Source organism: Gallus gallus, chromosome 12, assembly GCF_016699485.2.
Source record: "Gallus gallus isolate bGalGal1 chromosome 12, bGalGal1.mat.broiler.GRCg7b, whole genome shotgun sequence".
Classification (NCBI taxonomy): Eukaryota; Metazoa; Chordata; class Aves; order Galliformes; family Phasianidae; genus Gallus; species Gallus gallus.
Window position 1 is genome coordinate 19,919,328 of NC_052543.1, and position 22,204 is coordinate 19,941,531.

Consider the following 22,204-nt stretch of genomic DNA (forward strand, 5'->3'; position numbering starts at 1 on the left):
AAAAATATCAAGAATACATTTATATTTGTAATTCACTTTAATAGTATAAATCTCACTTAGGTAGTAGTACTAAGCCACAACAATATAAAGCCACACTTAAACAGCATTTAATAAAATGCATAAGCTAAACCATGCACTGCAATACTCTATATAAACACAACAATGCAAATTCCTCTTCATGAACTGAAGATGCTGATTAGGTATAAAATTCATATTAAAAAAAAAAGACCATGCTATTATTTTTATAGGCTATCACACATACAATGATGATTTCACAAAAGCTGTGAGAAATGAGTAATGTCTGTGATATTTAAACCTGAATTTGAAATCTAATAGCACAAATGATACTTTTCTAAGGGTAGTAAGCAGATTTCCAAAAAGTATCCCAAAGAATTAAAAGCAGATTATTCCTTTTATAAAAACGAGCTATTTTGGCAGGCGCCCAGTACTGTCTGATAGGCCACGTGGATACAACACGGATGCAATGCACAGTTCCTCAGTTACAAGAACTGCTCGAACACTGGCTGCAAATGTTTTGGAGTACAGATTAATTGAAGAACATTCCCACATTTTTATCTTAACTTCATTTATGATGAAACATATGCTATGTAAGCAACATGTTTTTTTCTTAAATATACTCTTAATTCATGAATTATATTACTTCTAATCCACAATTGTAGAAAATACCTTAAAATGGATCTGTGCTTCATTACTGTTTACTTAAGATCATTAAAAAATGTACAAGATGCCAATCATTCAGGAGTGCTGGATACCTGGCAACGTGTGCTTCTTAGACTTTTGTTTTCTGTGATCAAATACAGAAAGCCGATTACACATTCCACAGTTCCTGTAGAATATTACAACATCTGCTTTACTGTCACTTAAATCTGAGCACATTTTGTTCTTCAGAATAAAACAATTCAAACATGTGTATAAAACAAATTCACAATTGAATGTTTAAATAGATTCAGTTCACATCAATACCTCAGCAGTCCATTTCCTAACCTTTAAAACTTTACAATGACATTAATTAAGAGACATTCAAGTTTCCATTCAGCCTTTAAAGAGGAAAGGAAGCATTATACAGACCACACTGATTGTCATGACACCAATGAAGGACCATCTGTTGCAGGAATTCCTGCCATTAATTTAAATAATTTTCCTGCTGAAGATCTCACAAATAGGACTTGAAACATCAAACATGGATGCTTTACAAGTTCTATATTTAAAACAAGAGCTTACAAACAAATGCTTACTAAACAATATAGCAAGAAACAAGAGATCATTCCTAGCATTCTTCATAGCAAAGATTTTACACACACAGCCTGACTCTGAAAGAGACTTGTGCTTTACTTTAAGCATGCAAGAAACTCACTGTATTTTTATTGGTGTCTGCCCATCTGCTCAAAGTTAAATGCGCACAAGTCCTCACAACATTGAGTCTATAAGGTAAATGCCCAGAAAATTCCACTTCACCTTTAATACAAGAGACATGCTTAAACTACTCCCCTAGACAGTCTGTAAAAATGCCTTAAAAAAAAGTTAATATCATTACTTCTACAGGCTTACTCACATACCTTCAAGTCATCAGAAGGGAAAATGAACAAGAACGTCCTGTATTTTGATAATTTAGATATCTGAACATTCCCTATGCATAACAGACTTTGTTCAAGTCTAATTTCACAAATGCTTGGTGTGCCCAGTTCCCACTGTTAATGGAGACTTCACACACTGCAAGATCTGCACAGAGTGCAGTTTCAGAAAAGGATAGAACTTGAAAACAGATAACAGCTTTAGTAATAAACAACAAACTTGGTTTTGTTCGGTATTACGTTTTTAAATGGCATCAGCTGCATGCTATTCTGAGTGCTACTGTTCAGTGATGCAGGGAAACACTGTTCTCTTCCAATTAACTACAGCTGAAGACTTAAAACCCTTACAATGTTTCACTGTGGAATAAAACTTTACAAAAAAGCAGTCTCAGAAGTCCGAAAGAGAATAAGTATATATTGAAAATATGGAAGTATGACTGTAGTGTTTGGTGTTGTTTTTTTTTTAAACATTTATTTTTAACAGATATTTCAGGCTCTACCAACTCTACTGGCTCACTCCACCCACCAAATGAGAGAAGGTGAAGGGAATAATGAAAAAGCTAGAAGCTTCACTGAATGTATTTGTGAGTATTGAAGAGAAAATACCAAACTCAAGCTGGGGTTAGATAAAAGGGCAAAGCTCTGAAATTCATGGGTGTTCACCTGCTTTAAGCCAGGCTTAGTTTGGGCTAAGAAATGAAAATTAAGTAGCTCTGAATTAGAAAACAAATGCGAAGTTTTAACAAAGAACATCAGGAATATTTAGCTACATATATGTACATATTTACATACACTACACACTATATATACACTGTACATAATATATTTAGACTTATAAACACATATACATTCATACACATACACTATGTACATAGGCATTAGCTGTTTGAGTGAGTTTTAGTATTGGACATGCAGAAACATACAATGGTGGGAGGCACAAAGTAAAGATTTGTAAAAATATCAAATTCACTTAAAAAAGGGGGGGGGGGGGGGAGGAAGAAGAGCATGAATTTAAGAATAAGCCATTTTCCTATTTTCAAAGCATTCATGCAACTCAGAAAATAAAAAGGGCTATAGGAGTTATGGAACATTATGAAAACATTATTTGTGATGAACTTAGGATTCACACAAAAAACAACTCAAGGTAATTTTTGGGGCTGGATGTTTTTCTAGTCTAATATTTAGACTTAAAGTAAAATTCTTAAAAGTTCTAACTTGCACCTTTGGTATACACAATATTTTTGCACACGTAATTTCCCATATAATGTTGATAATTTTAATTGGAGCAAATGCAGGATTGTATCATTGTCAAACAAGAGGGTTTATAGCATTTTCAGTCGAACAATAAGCCTGAGTTTAATTTAGGAGACTTTCTGATAAAATAACTCAGCAACCTTAGAACCAAAAAGTGCAAGAAGCATTTTCCACTTACACTGCCCTTTACCATGCCTTCTCAGTAATTTTCATACAAAGCCAGTTTAAAAATCATTTTCTGACACTCAAGATGCAGCAGATGCTGACAATTTGACCTTTCTCCACCCTTTTTCTCCTTTGGGCTGAACATGGCTTCACATTGCTAATTCTACCTGGATAAATTGAGGTATTGGGTTTAAAGATGTTGTGTGCTGCTGCCACAACAGGCTCATATTTATCATCAGGGCAAACTGTCACCACATCTGTTGTTTACCACTCTTGCCATACAACTGGGACGATGGGGAACTCGTTCATGTGTTATTTCTGCTCCTTCAATTATGTGGCAAGAGCAGAGTTGAAAAGAACCAACCTACCCTGTTTTTGTGCTCTAAAGAATAAGTGAAGGAGAGGAAAAAGGTTTCATATAGAAAAACAATATACATATATATATATATATATATTTATTTTTTGCCTGGGGAATTTGATCTTACAGGTATTTACTGGTGTACCTGTCCTCTCCTCACTAAGCAGTGTTCATAGAACTGATAGCTGGGCACTCACATCATTTATAGGCTACACTGAGTTTCATTTTTACTTTATAAGCACCTTAAATGCTGTGGAACTGGACAATTATACTATCATAACTCACAGAGTTTAGTTGGCTAAAACACTTGCTAGAAGTGTACGTTAGATTGAGCCACCAGTTCTACCACTCCCATCACCCAGTTCAAACAGGTCTCCCTCATCAGTACTGTTATTGCAGAAAGCAGGTTTGATCACTACTTCTTTGGTAGAATTCTGAACCTGCTAAGTTCCCCTTTTCTGGCTACCTCTTAATTTTAATGGCTGGGGAAACACACTGGCATCTCCATCATCCTCAGTGAAATTCAGAAATCAGTGAAAAATGCTTTGTATTATATATAACAATGAAAATACTAAGGTGTCTTAAAGTCTCTATCAAAGAAGATAAACTCAGGAGACTGGTTTGACCTGGAAATCTTGGTCCTGGCTTATTTTCCCAATCACACTGCAAAATATGCCTTCTGCTGAAGGCATAAAGAGAATGCAGAGACAGCTGTTTTCAGTACAGAAACCTTGAGTCAGTGCTATTTACATTATTGCTGCCCTGAGGGCCAAGTGCTTCAAAATGATGGTTTAAAAAAATCCCTTTGTAAATGATACCAAGTAATCAACAAAGACAAACAATACTTCCATGTCTCAGAGTGCTATGAAATCTGAGCCTTCTTAATTAACATTTTGTAATCTCCTTTGGGGAACCTGCTTTAGCTGGGAGTTGAACTACATGATCTTCAGAGACCCCATCCAGCTCCCCACAATTCTGTGATTCAGTGAGTTCAAGGCAGCTAAAATAGAGTCTTGTACACTTCCAAGGATCTCACTTAAAATTCCTGGAGATTATTTTTTCCTTTTTTTCTTTTTTTTTTTTTTTCCTCCCCACCTGTTTCACAGCAGAATATCTCCACCTGCACTAAAAGCACTGTATTTCATTTCTAAGAAGTGTAGATAGGCAGAGAAAAGTGACTTATGCAGGCGGCCTTGTACTGAATCTCATTAATCCAATGTATGTAAATTAGAATGCCTTTCTGTCTTTCTCACAATTGCAATAAAAATAATCATCTCAAAGCTAACTCCAAATACTACTGTCATCTGTCATTGTTCTTTTTCATCTACAAGATCTAAATCCATTCCTCTCAAGAATTAGGAAACAAAGTGCACAGACCATGGATATTACTGCCTTATTAGCACTCCCTGTACATACCAGTCTTAGTCAGTTCAGAATTCTAACGATTTTCTGAATGAATTATTACCAATATATGCACATAAACAAGTTCTGTTCCATCTAATCGGATACTTCATTGCTATTTTTCCACCAAGTTATATTATTTTCATTTCACGAGCAGCAGAAACAGGATGTGGAAGATTTTGAAGAGTATATTTTAGGCACTAAGTCAAGCTTCAGAGAGATGACAGTTTTCTTAGAACTACCTCTGAACTGTGATCCTTTTTGAGTCTAGTTCTGTAAACAATTTTGGCCTTTATTAGGCCTATATGAAAATGACTTATTTCAATACTTAAAAGTCAAGAAATCATTTTTCAGGAATTTTACAATAATGTAAAAAAAAAAAATCCTGTTCCCTATTCACAAGCAAAAGGCTGCACTTGCAAAAAAGAAACGAAGTGAAACTCATTTAAAAGACAAGTTAATAACATCAGTCTGTGACTGCTTTCCACTCACTGGCAAACTCAGAAATGACACTAACTACATTAGCGTTGTAGTACTTTTTGCAGTACCAATGTTTTTCTCCTAATTTAACAGATGGATTATAAGGGATCAGAATTTATGATGCAGCTTAGCTGCAAACTAGGTAATGAGTTTAAAATTCTCTTAAGCTTGCAGCTGTACCATGTCTGCTCTTCTGCCTTCATTATGTTAGACTGGCCTGAAAACTCAATCACTATAAAGTGAAAAATGATAAACATGGATCTCATAAAAATTGTATCTGCTCTATTTTCCTTATTTCCTGTGTCTCCTGAGGTTGCTAGCAAGGAACACCTTCACTGTTGGCAGAAAGAATCTCTCTGTCAGTTCTGCATCTTTAGAACATCTAGCTTATATTAGTGGACAGGTAGAGGAAAGAAAAACATTTCTTTGAATGAACTAAAATAGCTTTGCTGCCAGATAACACTTGAAATTTAGTGCAAAGGAGTCCTATTCCCACTGGAGAATATGGTTTCATATGGCAGCAATTGCTTTCAGTGGCTCATTCACATGCCAAACCTTTGACTCATTTTTGTAACAGCCCTTCAGCAGCACGTGGGAAAGAAGTGTTAGGTTATTTATCACAACTACTTTAGTATTTACAGTTAGCACCCAAATATACAAAACAGTTTAGACTCTGAATATTTAAGCTGAAGGATCTACTTACTATCTGCTGTCCAAACTTCCAGAATGCCAGCTGTTAGGCTCAGAATCAAATTAGTGTATAGTTAGGGAAAGTACATTTTTCATTAATAGCAAAAAGGACTGATATATAATGGTTGTGACTAATGCAAGACAGCCAGTCATGCTGATGATGGTAAACAAAGAAAGGCTTTTAAGACTGATATAACCTAAACTATGGAACTGCTTCATTATTTAAGCCCTAGATATGGGTTGCACTGTGGTTAACTTAATTTGCACACATTAGTTTTTTATCCTAGGTAAAATATTGTTAAAAGTCCAAGGAACTATTTGCAAAGTTAGGCAATAATGGAGATGTATTGAGGATATTATGTGGCCTTGTATTTTTTGGGTTCTGTAGTTTATATGTAAACAGAGCTGCATGGTATTTACTGTTATGATTTACAAATGCATATACTAAGTTTTACTTCATATGACCCTCCTGTACCCCCCAAAAAACTTACAGTGGGCTTTATTTTGTTCCCTGGACAACTACGGTCACAGTCTGAGTAGGAGAAATGAGGAAAACAAATTTCTGCACTGAAAATGGGACCCTTTTACTTGAAAAACGGAAGTGAAAATGATTCTTGACATGAAAAGCTATCAGGTGCATATTCAAATTTGAAAAGTAAAATCCTATGTCTAGCTTCTGTGATCAGGAATATTTCATTTCTCCTTAACAATACCTACTTAGTTGCTTAAATGAATTTTACAAAATATTGGAGGAATTTTTTTTTTCAATGAAAAACATCACAAATTGAATGCATACCACATTTAGAACAATGACATAATGCCATAAAATTTAGAGTTTTAACAAAACCAGCCACAAAGTTTTCCAAGGTAAGTACTACTTTTGTTGTTGATAAAGCTCCTACTTTTAGTTCTCCTACCTTCAAAATAGGGACTCTGCACCAGGTGTGCTGACAGAATCACACTAAGTCATACTGCAATGTAACAACTAGTACAGTCTTGCATTCCAGTTGACTTAAGGTTCAGAATGCAGGCCTTCTACCACATTAAAAATACAATTTCATTCAATACAGCAAAAGCTAAGAGAGAAGTAAGTGCAATATTACAGATCTCCACATGTATACTGGACTTCTTGTTAAACCCTTTAGAGAACATGAATGTTCTAACAATGGTGACTGTACAAGATCTTAATGCATCCAGAAACTAAAATTACATAGCCTTTGTAGTCATGTAACACTCACGTCATAATGAGTTGTACAAATGTGAGTCTTCTAATGAGAAGCAAGTATACCAGATCAGAACTTTTTATTACATCAGAAGCTTTATGTAGACCTGCTTCAGGTCTTTGCTACAACTCAGACTTAAAAGACAAAAACACCAATCTGGTTGGTGTTCCTGAATAAGCGTCACTACTGGAAGAAAAAAAAAAAAAGTGCTGAATTAGATTTTTGTCACATAAAATTATGCCAATAGAGAACATCTCTATTATACAAATAATTAAACTAATTGATGCATCTAACATGCCAGGATCAGATGAAGGTCTTCACCACCATGGTTTTTTTTTGTTTTTTTTTTTAAGAAACAAAACACTTTGTTTAAAATACTCAATGTCAATAATAATAAAATAATAAATTATACTAAACTAAAAGCTAGCAGGTAATGACCAGTACAAGAAAGCATGTTGATGGCTCATCACTCTGGGCTATTAAAAAAGTCGTTCATTTTATCACTTTCTATCAGTCATTAACTGCAATCGTACATAAAATTGTAAGTCCCAACTATACTTCATTTTCAAACTGAGCCAAAAGAAGGCTGAAAACATTGCAGAACTGGGAGTGCTTTGTCTAATAAGGGGAGCAGAAAAAGTTATGAGAGCTTTATGACATACTCTTGTTGACAGCCAGTTCTGTTTTACAGGTTTTTCTGGATGAGCGAGTGTGCAGGAGTACAGACAGAAGGATCAAATTTGTAGATATTCAGAGCATTCTAAAAGAGCATCTCTATTTCAAAACAACTGCTCTTCCAGTTAATGACTGATTATTCTCCACAATCAAAAGGCCTCCTATTAGAATAAAATTTATCATAAATGTTGAGCTGAACAGAAACTTTAAGGAACCTGAATAATTCACCATTACTGTAGAAAGAAACTTTTTTTTTTCCTCCTGGTTTTGGTAGTTTCTGTAGTAGGTAGCAGTCACTATGATCAATTCATGCTGTTAATAACAACTGCACTAATTTAACAATATAGTTCCTTATGACATGGATATCCAAGAATCCACATTATTATTTGATGTATAACATAAAAGCAAGTGATTTTTTGTGGAATAAATGATTGTCTCCTGTAGCATTCTACAGTTTCACAGAAATCACTAGCATTTTTTACTACGGACATATGCAATTTTTTCATTCTTCCTACTTATAAGCAGGATGTTGATAATATCGCTTTGATAAGAAGTGCTTACAAAGTGCTAGTATTATACCCTGGCAATTATTAGATATTAATTCCAAGGATATTTTTAAATCTACCTATACTGTTCATTTTTACTTTTGAAGAAATCTTATTACTCATCTCCGATATTATAAAAACTCTATTTTTAACCACTGATAATTTCTAAATACAGAGCACATGAAAAGTAAGTTCAGTAACCTATAGCCTTTTGAATGAAAGGCACAGAAATACTCCTTATGGCAGAAAAGGTCCCAGAGCAGCTCTTTTAATAGCTACTTCAATCTTGTCAGTGTTAGCAAACAGACAAAGAGAAATCTGATAGTAAACAGTAACAAGTTGGAAATATTTGTACATACCAAAATGCTATTCTTTTAACTTCTTAATTGTACATTTTTGTGAAAATTACTTTGATCCGTCAAATTGTGTTGTTCCCCCTATGCGGATGTGCCAGTTATTTGACCATTATATTCTGCTGTTTCCATTTTGAGAATGTAGGGGATTATGCTGTCAATTGGAACATTTCCAATGAGACCAGTAAAAAATAGTTCCTCAGTAATGCTAGAGCTCATCAGCCTAAGTGCTGGCAGGCGAACTAGAATCCGGGCTAGCCTGAAAAAGAAGTTCAGCAAATTATAAATACACAAATTTCAAGTTAAAAATACTGTGTGGCTAAAAAGCTGCATCTGCTATTGTTATTACCAGAACAGACGAATGAGAGTAAAGAGGAAATTAAAACTAATTCAGCTACCATTAAAAAAAAACTATTAATCCTCTATCCTGCAAGTGAAATGGAAAGTGTCCACCTTTTTTAGTGCTTCTTTGATGAAGGGGACATATTATTGCCCTTTGTAGATGTAAATGTGTATGTACAAACACACATTCTTCTGCTCTGCTTCTGAAATTCTCAGCTCTGGAAGCACCTCATAGCCCATGACAATGTTAAGATGAGTAATATTCCTACTACCTAATGCACTGACATTTGCACAATTTAAGAGCCAAACGATTATTTAGAATTGAAACCATAAACAGTGTAGTCCTCAGTTTCCTAGCAACTTAATGACAAGCCAAACAGCAATAAGGGCACTGGATATGTATAAAAAGAAATTAGAGAATCTGCTTCTGATGAGAAAATTCATTTGGAGGGGTGTGCTATTTATACATACTTCCAAATGGTGTGTTTTTTGTCTATAAGGATTTTAACGAACATCCAATATAATGAAGTGATCACATTACACTTCTGGACTTCTAGTGCACTTTTCCATCTTAAAACGAGAACCATGTTGGAAGCATATCTGCTGTGTGTATATGGCAGATATATATATCAAAATTGCCAAAATAAATACATTTTTTGAGTTGGAGGTATGAAATTGCAAAACTTAGGCAACACTGAACACAAGCCATTGGAATGCTAGACTGTCTACAGGGAATACATAAAAACCATTCAAATAATAGACCACATCTAGTAAACCTTAGAGGAAAACTGCAAAAAGATTCAAGACAGTGCTATTTTGTGATAATGACGGCACCTGTGCTTCTAATTAAATTTGTCCTAGCGTTCAGTTGCTCAGAAGTAATCAGATTTGTACTCTACAGCTCCATATTCACACACAGATAAAGCTAAACGACATAAAATACAAAATAGCGTTTTGGAAATGCAACTCTAATCTTCACTCTGGAGCCTACTACTAAGAAAATTAAGTATATAGAACAAATCCTGTATTTCTTCTTATGACAGTTCACCTCTCATTTGCAAAATCAGAATAATTCAACTGTATATGGAAGAACAATGTTGGATCTGAGGATATTTCTGAAGCACAAATTCCATCTCCATTGAATTTAACTGGGAATCCTAATGCTTCACACAGCTCTTATCTCCATGGAATCAGTGCAGAGACCAGTTTCTGAGATGGGAGAAGCTCTTTTAGAGTTTCACCCCCTCCCCTCCTCCAAGTTACACAATCCTCAGAACTTGCTTAAATATAAGAGATCACATGATTATATGTATATTTTTAACATGGAAATGACTCTCAGAGTAAAATAAAGTTCAAACACAGTTCTTCCAGTACTAAAAAGTAGCTTAAAAGTCAGGAGGGATACAGACTTTTCCCATGACCTGACCATGAAAGGCAAGGGGTACGGTTTTAAAGTAAAAGGGGAAATTTAGGTCAGATGTTAGGGGGAAATTCTTCACTCAGAGCAGTGAGGCCCTGACACTACTGCCCAGAGAAGCAGTGGTTGCAGTGGTTGCTCCATCCCCAGATAGGGCTCTGGTCAGCCTGAGCTGGTGGGGGACAACCAGTCCACAGCAGGTGGTTGAAACTAAATGTCTTTTGAAGTCTCTTCCATCCCAAGCCATTCTGTGATTGTACAATTACTAGACAGAAGCTGGAATTCCCCTTGTAGTATTAGGAAAGATCTTGTTGGTGAAATTCAAAAATAAAACAATTTTGATGGAGATAACTGGAAGTTATTTACTCCTAGGCAAGTAACAAACAGAAACAGCTAAGAGCAGACAAAAACAGATCAGGTACTTTCAAAGACGAGCCCTTGGAAATGTAAAAAAAAAAAAAAAAAAAAAAAAAAAGAAAAAAGTGAAAAGAAGCAGGAAATGAGAATTTCTTATAATGGGACATTATGAGTTGTTTACTGTTTTCTACATATAAACCTTAATTTTTCAAGATCTCTAAACCAAATAAATATTTTTCTGCACATGTATCTTAACAAATAGCTAAAAGATGATAATCCCTTTAATTATCTCAAAGCCTCCTTGACAATTAACTTGAAAAAGGAGGCAGTCTGACTTAAAGAACTTGAGACTTCTAACATAGACAGTAAGTCCATCTATTTTTCTAAATATGGAAATGAAATTCTCAAAAAACAAACAAAAAAACCATCAAACTACAACAAACAGGACAAGAGGTAACAATTTTAAACTAAAAAAAGGGTACGTTTAAAGATTTTTTTTTCCCCCCCACTATGAAGGTGGTGAAGCACTAGCATGGGCTGTCCAGAGAAGCTGTGGATGCTTCACTGCTGGAAGTGTTCAACATGAGGCTGGATGGGCCTTTGGGCAACCTGATATAGCGGGAGTGGGAGGGAGATTGGAACTAATGGTCTTTATGGTCTCTTCCAACTCATCCATTCCATGATTAAAAACAAACAAACAAACCAACCCAACACAACCAAAAAACCACACACAAAAAAACCACAAACAAAACCCAAGCCTTACTTAGGAAGAAAAAAAAAAAAGTTTTTGCTTCATTCTATCTTTAAACGATCCTTCTTGCTTTTGTGAACAAGGTTCTGTCTGTTTCACCTCAATAGTCAAAAAGAACAGATGTCAGAAAGGAAGTTACAACATCATGATGCTATTTTGTACTTTTGCCAGCTACAGCTCACAACATTGTTTTGCGTACTATAGACAATAAATACCTATAAGTATCTTCTGGATACGTTTTTTGCACATAGTCCTGTAATTCCATCTGTGCCTTCTCCTGGAATTTTTCTATTTGGGTTGAACTGTTCAGACCAGGATGATCTAAAGAAACAAAACATTTCTATATGTCGATTGTTTCCCTCTACATTGCAAAGTACACATACTTACATGATATAAACATTGTATTGTGATTTTTATCATGATAGTTGAATAAATTTAAACCATTAAATTGAATATTTGCTTCCTGGCTTCACAAGTGCAATACTCTCTTTCCCTCCATTGCAGGCTGTATCCACAAGAAAGCAGAAAAAGATTCATCTCATAGGTATATACCAGGCAATGACATTCCCAGTTTATGTTTCTAACTCTGCTTTTTAAAACATGTTTTCCTCTGTAATTTTAATTACCTGAGCAGATTGAGTAATATCTATTTTTTTTCTTGACAGATTGACTTCTTGATCTTGAAATTGTATCATGTTTTAATTCCACTTGGCTCTGTACCTCAAAGAGGGTCACATGATCAGAAAAACTGGAAATATCACAGATTTGACTGTGCCCCAATATTTTCACCATTGCGTGCAAAGAAATGGGACAGAACCATATTAAGTTTGGAAAGTTTCTTGCTCCTCAGATTTGCATAAAAGCCCTAATAAATCTAAATCTAATAATAAAATGTATAGGAAAATTCCAAAAGCAATTTCAGGACACTGGTATCTTCTAATTAAACTGAAATTTATTACAAAAACAATATCAAAGCAATAAACAAAAACAACCATCAAACAAAACAACAAAAAGTAACAAAAAAAAGACTGATAACGAGATATTCCTTTTCTTGGTACTTTGTTAAACTCAAAAGTGGTAAATTATTTACTTAAATTTAAGATATTTATGTTTCAGGGTGAGACCTTCCCTTTCACTCAGCTTGTGAAGCAGTTTCAAATTAACCTTCCAGCACCCTAGGAACATCTCTCTCCCTGTGCTGAAGAAACTATAAGCTCCCCCTCTTTTAATATCCTACTCTGTAATTCCAGAAAATTTGTAGTGTCTTCTTTAAGGAAAGCCTCACCTCATAAATACTATTGATCATGCTTTTTATATCTGCTGTCATTTTGGTGAAAGACAGAAGACAGCTGGCTTGCATTTAATTCTGGAGATTTGGTAGAAGCTCCATATATAAAATACAGCGGTGCTTCTGCTTATATTACACCATTCCTCTTACAAGTGCCTTAAAAATATTAACACTGAAGTCAATTTCTTCTTGTCATTTTCAGAATGTATTTTCTTCCAATCCTTCCTGCCATTTGCTTCACTAATATTGCTTGATAACTTATTACTTACCAGCTGAAGATAATTGATAGTCTAGTCTCCTAAACTGGGTTCACAAGAAATACTTGATAGACTGGAGTTGTAAGTAACACAAATTTGTTGGTCCAGAATTATTTTTAAAATATATATATTGTTTGTGATAAATCATTATGGATCACTCATTTTATCCACAGCTTAACAGAACACTCTCATCTCAAGACATGAGCCTCATAAAACATTGCTACAACATTAACATATGAATGCTTATTATTTAAATAAATACTGTTACTATATTCCTTACCGGGACTAAAGAGGACTATAGCTTTAAGGTATGCATATTCATATCCATCGATATCAATCTTGGCCATGCTGTTACAGAACTCTTGAAGTTTCCAGATGTGTTCCATGACTTGCTTTATTCTGTCTCCAGAAAGCTTATCTACAAAAAGGTAATATTTTTTTCATGTGAGCTCAAGTGCATCTGATATATTAAACAGCATTCTTTTTATGAAACAAGTGACATATCAAAGTATTTTGTGTCATTTTGTTCCACTCGCAAAGAAGCAAAATTAATTCTGACAGGTTCTTGGCAATACCAGGCAAAGTATTCACAGGTTGGCCAATGGTCAAATAGAGGAAGAAGAGTTGAACTCACCCAACCAGTGAAGGGGATATCTCTGGCTATGCAGCACTCCTTCTCAGGAAGCAGTGTAGGTCCAAGGGATGTTCTCCCTTCAGTGGCTGGCCCTTGTAAGAGCCCAGTGTGGCTCCACTCTGGGTCCACCCCTTCTGGTCAAGTGGAAGGCACAGATGCCAACACTTTGCCTGTGCTCCCTGGGCCAGCTACACCCCTTCACCAGAAGCTCAATCACCAGTTCAAGCCCAGACCTAACTGTTCCCCAACACATTTGGTACTTTAAAACACCACTTGACATGTAAAGATGGCAGCTTTTTCTCCTGCATCCTGGGGGAAAAATTCTGCAACCAACTAGAAAAGGCTTTGTGAGAAATGTTATTCAAACTCCACTTTGCAACCCTGTACTAAACATAAATAAAAATCACATAGTGAACACATACCTTCCTGTATGCTGTTCTGAAGATGGTTGACAATAGCTGCTAGGATAGTTGACAGACTCATCACTTGTGCACACTGTGCCAGGCCTAAGGTAAACAGCTCATTCCAGCAGGCACGCACAAGGCTTGTATTACACTCCTGGCTATGAACAACACAAAATTAGCAGAAGTTAGTTTTCATATCAGGTTGGTATTACTCTCTCTTTATGATATATCAATTATAAGAACCAGTAACAAGGGTTAACCTTACTAAAACAGCTTATATTAGCATATTACAAGTATTCCAAAAAGCAAAAAGAAGTAATAGATCAGCTACATGAAGCCATACAGGTTATCTGCAAAACAGCGCTCACCAATTCTTTACCAAGATTTATTTCTACAAATTAAGTCCTTGCTTTTGATTCAGCTGCTTCCGTAAAAGCAGTAACATCAGATATTGTAGTTACCACTTCCTCTGCCACCATCTATACTACTGTTCAAAAAAGAAAATATTGTATAGCCTTCACACATTTTAAAGAATTCAGTAACAATTAAACAATTCACTCATTTAAAAATTCAAAATAGTTCAAAAGCATTAAGGTCAATGCTTTAATTAATTAGAAAGCAAACCAACAGTAGAATGTCTGTTTACCCAAGTGCTTGAAATGCAGGTATGGATCTAGCCCAGTGCATAGATAAGAAAAGTAGCCGTGATGCTGACTCACAGATGTAGTGTACATTGAGATACTCTGGCATTGGACTGGGCATTGTCAGCTGCAAAATGTAGAGTACAGTATGTATAGTTAAGGTATAAAATAATTTTTATTATCAATGAAGTAACCACTGAAAACATTCAAGCTACTCTCACTGTCTGTCATAAGCAATTGTGTGACAAGATACTGTCAAAGTAAAACTTTGCTAAATAAGTCATTACTACTTGCAAGGAATGCAAAATGGGGACGGGAGATAGAAAAAGCATGAAAGAAAGTTCAGATGTTTCATTCTGAATTGTTTCTATTTTCATGTAATAACAAATCTGTATACTTGTATTTCATAGATTGCTGCATCGTTGACTAACATCGTGGTACTATGAAACTGTTTTCTAAAGCTTTCTGAAAGTAAAATAAAACCTAAAATAGGAAAATGGTAGAGTACGAATCTACAAACACAAAACACCATTAATAGAAATAAGTAGGTTATGATTAAACTTTGACTATGTTAGGTACTATTATTTCAGTAATGATCTTTGTAACTCTTTAAACAGTGCAATCTGATAACAATTATTGTAATTGTTTCTCCCACAACTCTCATCAATGTGTTCCTGTTTGATTAGTGTAATTGAAGCAGTCAAAAAAGGCACTGTAACCTCTCGTTACACACAGAAATGTTCTAAATAAAAGTTCTCCATTACCTAGAACTACAAGTGAACTAAGCAAGACAGTACTATATGGATGATATGGAAAGTGATTATCAACTGTAGTGGAAAGTGAAATAAATATCTTATGAAAAAAGCATTTATACATTTTACATAGATCATGTGTGATAATCGCATAGATCATCAAGAGTGAAAACAGTACTAGATTCTCTCAAACACCAGTTGTTATTCTAGATTGCTACATTTAATTTTGCTAAAGAAAACTTGCATTTTGGATTATGTCTTTAATGGTTAATAAGATACCTCAAGAAACATACCTTAAATGTAACATGTGTATCTGTAAGTAAGGGTCCTTCCACTTCAATAATTGGTGTTGACTGATCTCTACTGATTACATGAATATTCCCTCCTCCTGTAGGATCCATCCCATCTGCCAAGTTAGGAACTGCTGTACCATCTGTGGTACTGAGAGCTTTGGCCAAAGTATCAAATGCCCTGCAATAAAGAATGACAGTGAAAGAGTGTTTCCTCACACTCTCAAAAATTTTCAAAGAAGCTGTAAAGTAAAACACAAGGTATTCCCACTCAGAAGTTAACATAAATGGGAACTGTTTCCTAAGACACGAGGCCAGATTTTTCATTCCAGCCTGGTTCTTTTGTACTGTTTGGACGTTACACTGGGAATGCCCAATACACAACCAATTAAAAAATCTCCCAGTAAGGAAAGAAACTTTCTACTACACTGTGAATCATGCTTTACTTGCTTTAAACTAATGTTTGTACTCATAAATAGGATTTTTCCACTCACCATTCACTACCCACTTCTCACCACTGAAGTTTGTAATAGCTTATGTGAATCTTCACAAAGACCATGTGCGGTCTGCAGAATATCCTGTAGACCCTGTCATTACTAACCAATTTCTTGCAACAGTGAATTCTGCAATTCCCTCCTCAAAAACTTACCTCAATTTCCTTCTCCTGAGGACAGTGCCTTAGAAATCTTATGACAGTAATATAAGAAAGACTAGATACCATACTTTATACTCAAACTGTTGCTGGGCCACTGCAGAAGTAAGGCTGTGTAAATTCCCTTTTTATGATGACTGAGCTTAGGTTTAGATTCAGAATTTTATGCTCCACTAAAACACTAAGGGATAGTATAATGGTATTTGATACTGTTGTTCTGCCACTATTTTTATTGAGAAGTTGTGGGATTCTTGTTTTTTAAGCAGAAAAAGATGACTACGAGGTTAAAAAAAAAAAGCAGAAGCTGCAGTGACAAGTATTTTAAAGTATCAGTTAACAACAGACTTAAGAGCCTGAAGTAAAGCACCTCTTAAAAATCTTCTACTTGAGAAATACTGGACAGTTTTGAGGCCAAGTATTTTTGTTATTTCTCTGTACTGCCAACTTATGTTTTCCTTCAAAAACAACAAATAAAAATAAAAACAAAAAAGAAAAACCAAAAAACAATACCCCCCCAACAAAACACTATTACCCTATCCCTAGAATCTCAAGATTGTGTTGTTTTTCCTCATTTAATACAATCTTCAATTTTCTTCTAAACATTAAATTAAAAAAAAAAAAGTTTATTCATCTTACTTTAACCACAATTATCCTATTTTAACCAATGGGTATTTTGGCAGTACAATCTCACAGAAAAATCATACAGATCCCCAAGGAAAAGAGTTAATTTTTTTTAAGGTCAACATACACTTCACAGGAGAAGCTTCCATATAACAAGCCAATCAAATAAAGCAGTATCAAAGTATGACTATTCTCAGTTTCTAAAGGTCACAAGCCAGTCACTTATTCAAGCACTGAAAGAGGCTGCCCACAGAAGTGGTGGAATCCTCATCCCTTGAGATATTTGAGAGACATATGGATGCAGCACTAAAGGACATGGTATAGTGAGGTGAGACCATGGTATTGGTAGGTGAGACTGATAGATGGACTCATTGAGCTTGAAGGTCTTTTCCATTCTATAGTTATATTCTATTCTTATTTTTCTTAGTATGAAATCTGCTTTAGCCTCAGACCGCTATTGTTATAACACATAACACAGTTCATCACAAGCAGACTACAGGCTGAGACAACAGTCAAGTCCAGATTTCCAAAGAATTGTTTTTTATATTTCACAGTACCGGGCAATCTCTACTGTGTTTGGTATCACAACACCAAATTACTTCAATGAATGAGTGTAAGTATGCACTATACAAAATACAAAGTGCTAAATTAAGATGCATACCGTGAAATCTCACTGGCGGATTGCTCTTCTTGTTGAATTTCAGAAGTATCTCCATTATTTAGTGAGTCACTGAGGTTAGCAAGAGATGTTACAACATTTGCTAGTGTTCCTAAAGCACCCTGGCTTGTCTCAGCCTAAAAAGGAAGAACCATATTAGTGGATCAGAATTACAGATGCTACATCATACCTTTTTTTTTTTTTTTTTGACATTTTTAATCTTTGTGTTCTTTTTACTCCTATGTACTTTTCTATTTTGTGATCACCTACAATGGTTCACATGTGATTGACAATGAACTTTAAACCCTAAATCACAACCTCTGTTGACATAACCTACAGGGAACTAGCTATGGTGTAAGTAAGTGTGAAAAGAAATGTCTCTGTTGATGAACTTATTTTATCTGCATTTCTACAGATTTTCAGACTTACCCCAACCTTTTCCTCTCAAGTGTAAGAATGATTTGTGTTTATGTACATTGCTAAAACAGTTTGTATATATCAATATGTTCAGAATGTAATAGAAAGAATACATACCTTAGAGTCAGCAGCTAGGAGAATGGTACCATCATCCCTGATCAAAGGCTGTTGAATATTCACAAGCATTCCTGGATCAAGAAGACCTGCAGACCTGTTGAAAACCATAAGCCATGTGACAGTTAGTGGTACCTACAATCCATAGGAAGAACGTGTAACAGCACTTCAGGATATTTAAAAAAAAAAAAAAAAGATTACCAGTTTCATGAAATTGTGTTGTTTCATTTATCCAAAAAATATGCATGAGTGTAACTCATGCACACACATACATACATACATTCTGAATTTTGAGATCCTATACACACACACAAACTGGAGCAATAGCTTCCAAAATGCGGTATATTATACTGAGTTCTATTTTATACAGGAAAAAAAAATCTGCTTCTATTTATTATGATATTAAACCATACTCGTGTATTTTCACCGACTCCCTATGGAGAAAACTGAGAACATAAAAAACAGACAGGAATATCATAGTATCATGGAAAGTTCACAGAATCATAGAATCCTTAGAGTTGGAAGGGACCCTTAAAGGTCATCTTCCATACAGCAAAAGGAAACAGCAGGTTTACAGTCTGTTTACAAACTGTTTGCAGTCTTTTGGGATTTGAATTATCTGTCACTGAAGGCTCTTTACTACTGTCTTCAAGAAGGGGAACATTGAAGTCTGCTATTTGTGGACCTGATTTCAGAAAAGTGCACACATGAATCCACTGCATTGGTAAGTCTCCGTGTTTTTTTACTTGCATTTCACATATTTGTCCTGCTTGCGCTTTGACACAAGCAACAGCTCCTAACTTAAAACCATCCAACTGTACTCAGACAAAGACATTGATGATGAACAGAAGATACTAGGCTGGTCTTGGTAATGGAAAACCAAAACTGGAACTTTTTTTTTAGTCAGTGCTTTAGAGTGTAGGGGAAAAAAAAACATAGCCGTGCCTGCAATGCACAAATAACCTTAAGCAAGACATGTTTTATATTGACTTACTTACCGTGCCCCATCTTTATCTGCAACAAACGTTGGAGTTGCTATTAGAGGGCTTCGTAGGTCTTTTCTGATATATATTTTTTCAGTGGAAGCTGCACAGTTGGTTGGTTTTTCACGCTGCACATCAAAAGGTTTTCTTTCACTTTGAACAGCTATATGAAGATATAAACATGCAGATTTGAAAGAAAATCATTCAAATGAATATTACTAAAAAAGTAAAACTCAAATAGTAGGATTTCTGTTTAAATAACTACAGTGTTGAGTTCGTTCAGCATGAAATTTATTATAAAGACCAAAGAAACACTTCCAATTTCACTATATTTGTGTCTAAGTAAATCTTAACTGACAAAGGCACAGACTGATCATTTAAGTTTCCTAAACTAGAGACAAAGCTTGACTTTTCACAGGTATTTAGGAGACTAAACATTCTGCAATATAAATTAGGAAAAAAAAGAGGGGGGAGGATTCTTATTCTTCCAGGTAAAGCTATACACTAATATAAGACTCAGTCTTACTCTGGATGAGCAGAAACAATACAAGTTAGCTCCAGAATTATTCTGTTATACAAGAAATGCAGCTTAATTCCCTGAAGGAAGTCTCTCTGCATGATATACAATTCACTCATTTGTTCATTCCAGCCAGCTAGGGAGCAATGTTCTAAAACTAACCTTTTCAGAACTTAGAAATGTTTCCAGTTGAAAACTGGAAGAAAATAAGGTTAGCCACCAATGTGCCAAACAAGAATGTTAAATCTTTGAATAGAAGAAGGGAAGTGAAAAGTGCTTCTTTATAATATGAAAGTATTATTATTAAGGAGATGACCGAAAGTTATCTGGAATCTAAGTCACTAATCTTTACAAATTTATCTATAGCTTGGCATAACGTTTGACCACATCATTTTTTCACCTGAAGATATGGATAATAATACTAATAAAATAACATGGCAGTAATACAAAGCATTTCTAAATGTGCTGTATTAATACTAATTCTAAAAATATTTTGCAAGTGTAGGGCATAATATAAGTGGAAACAATACTACTATGTATTCATTGTACAAATCAATCATATAGGAGTTATTGCTCTACAAGATTTAACATTACAAACAAAAAATTCAATCCTTCAATTCAATCTGTATAGCCTTTTTCAATGTAACACTAAAATACATGGATATGTTTCTTTCTATCTTTGTAAACAGCAAGCTGTTTATTTGTTCATCTTGTTTTTACTAATACTGTTAGTTGTCAGGAAAATTTAGGGGCTTAGTAAGTAGATGTATCTATTTTCTAGGCTTGGTGGAGAGGTATTGATCAGAAACCTGAACCAGTGCATAGTAAAATCAGTAAGCATACATCCTAACACTGGGCTAAGAAGGGTTTTGCTTTTGGAAATGCAGCAGTTTCTTCACCACAGATGTCACACCTCATATTCAGCACAGCATGTGCATAGCACATAGCACAGGAACCATCACTACCCTTCTGGATTTCTAAAGTGTAAATACAACAAAGATCTCCTCGTTTACAATCTGAAATTCTGCCTCCTTCATAACTCAGCGGCTGGAATTTATCCCAGATCAGAGTAGAAAGAAGAATTAATTACTTCACCTTAAATTTTCCTTAAATTTATCAGAGAACAACAAGATAACAGGCTTCATGAAGTGCTGGACTGTAGAAGCAGAAAGTGCTATAAATTGGAATTAAAATGCACTGAAAGAGTTATTTGGATTCTAGCACTGGAACTGTAGTTAAGTATTGCATACAAACAGGAAAATAAGTTGTTCGGAACATGACTGTTTACATAAAATGAATTATAATATAATATTGCTTAAAAATGATTAATAAAAAAAAACAAACACTTCTGGGTAAAAAGAGAAAAATAAACCTGCAAAAAACATTCTGTACATGTAACATTAGTCTCAGACTTACATCTATCTTTGTGAAAAGTATTTTGTACTATGCACATACGCTGCATTTGTAACATGCATACTAAGAGGCCCTAACTGACTGCTCTAGGACTGCAAGTAAGCTGAGATACATATAAAAAACAACTACTGCACATTAAACATAAACAGCAATGAAAGAAAGGTGAGGTAGATGGATATCAAAAGTTCTATTTCCTTCAATCAACAGAGACTGAAATGGAGAAGATACATGAAAAACCAATAGTAGTCCACATATTTTTTAGTTCTAGGCACACTCCCACATTAAGTAATTAACACTCACATTCCATTTTCATGCCCATCTCTAGACATTTCTTAAGCCTACAAAACTGGCAGCGATTCCGATGGTGTTTATTGATGATACAGTCTTGGTTGCTACGACAACTGTAGGTCAGATTCTTCCTCACACTCCTTTTAAAGAAACCTTTGCATCCCTCACAACTGACAGCACCATAGTGACGACCTAGGAAACATACATACTGTTATAAGAAGGAAATAACTCCTATTTTAACATAAAAATAATCATCTTAGGCAAGTAAAGCATTGTAAGAGTCACCCTTATTTTGTATTTTTATCATCATTTTGGACTGCAGAAGTATCATTAAAGCCTTACAGGATGTTTCTTTTTTTATCTCTTGTCAAGACTTTTAGGTGGGAAAGTGGAGAAAAGAAAGCTAAGCCTTTATTTGAATAAGAGGCCTCCGAAGTAGTAGTTCCCATTCTATCTGCTGTTACAGCATAGGAGCTATATAAAGGATAGCATATGTCTGAAGTAACATTAGAAGAGCAAACATGTGCTCATCATTTAAGTAAATGGAGATAAGTAATTTCAGAATAAAATCTGGAATTCGGTGTTTAGTCAATACTGTGCATATTGATTCTCATATTGTTTTAATTACATAAACACTTTTATAAAATGGAAAAGAAGAAAAAGAAGAGCGAG

The 22,204-nt window shown here is 35.0% G+C and overlaps 1 protein-coding gene across 12 annotated transcripts in view; it reads right to left on the reverse strand.

Moving 5' to 3' along the window:
- NR2C2 (nuclear receptor subfamily 2 group C member 2) overlaps positions 1 to 22,204 on the reverse strand; it is a 37,745-nt gene that overhangs the window by 365 nt on the left and 15,176 nt on the right. For 7 of the 12 annotated variants that reach the window (XM_040646752.2, XM_414462.8, XM_040646753.2 and 4 more), the window contains 10 exons: positions 21,545 to 21,724; positions 19,330 to 19,477; positions 18,335 to 18,428; positions 17,804 to 17,937; positions 15,873 to 16,050; positions 14,833 to 14,954; positions 14,205 to 14,344; positions 13,429 to 13,566; positions 11,819 to 11,924; positions 19 to 8,995 (listed from right to left, as the gene is read on the reverse strand). In XM_040646752.2, coding sequence (XP_040502686.1) covers positions 8,821 to 8,995; positions 11,819 to 11,924; positions 13,429 to 13,566; positions 14,205 to 14,344; positions 14,833 to 14,954; positions 15,873 to 16,050; positions 17,804 to 17,937; positions 18,335 to 18,428; positions 19,330 to 19,477; positions 21,545 to 21,724 — 1,415 coding nt within the window. In that variant the 3' untranslated portion in view covers positions 19 to 8,820. Of the gene's footprint in view, positions 1 to 18; positions 8,996 to 11,818; positions 11,925 to 13,428; positions 13,567 to 14,204; positions 14,345 to 14,832; positions 14,955 to 15,872; positions 16,051 to 17,803; positions 17,938 to 18,334; positions 18,429 to 19,329; positions 19,478 to 21,544; positions 21,725 to 22,204 lie in introns of those variants that run through there. The other 5 variants (XR_005839445.2, XR_005839446.2, XR_005839448.2 and 2 more) reach the window with 5 other exon arrangements.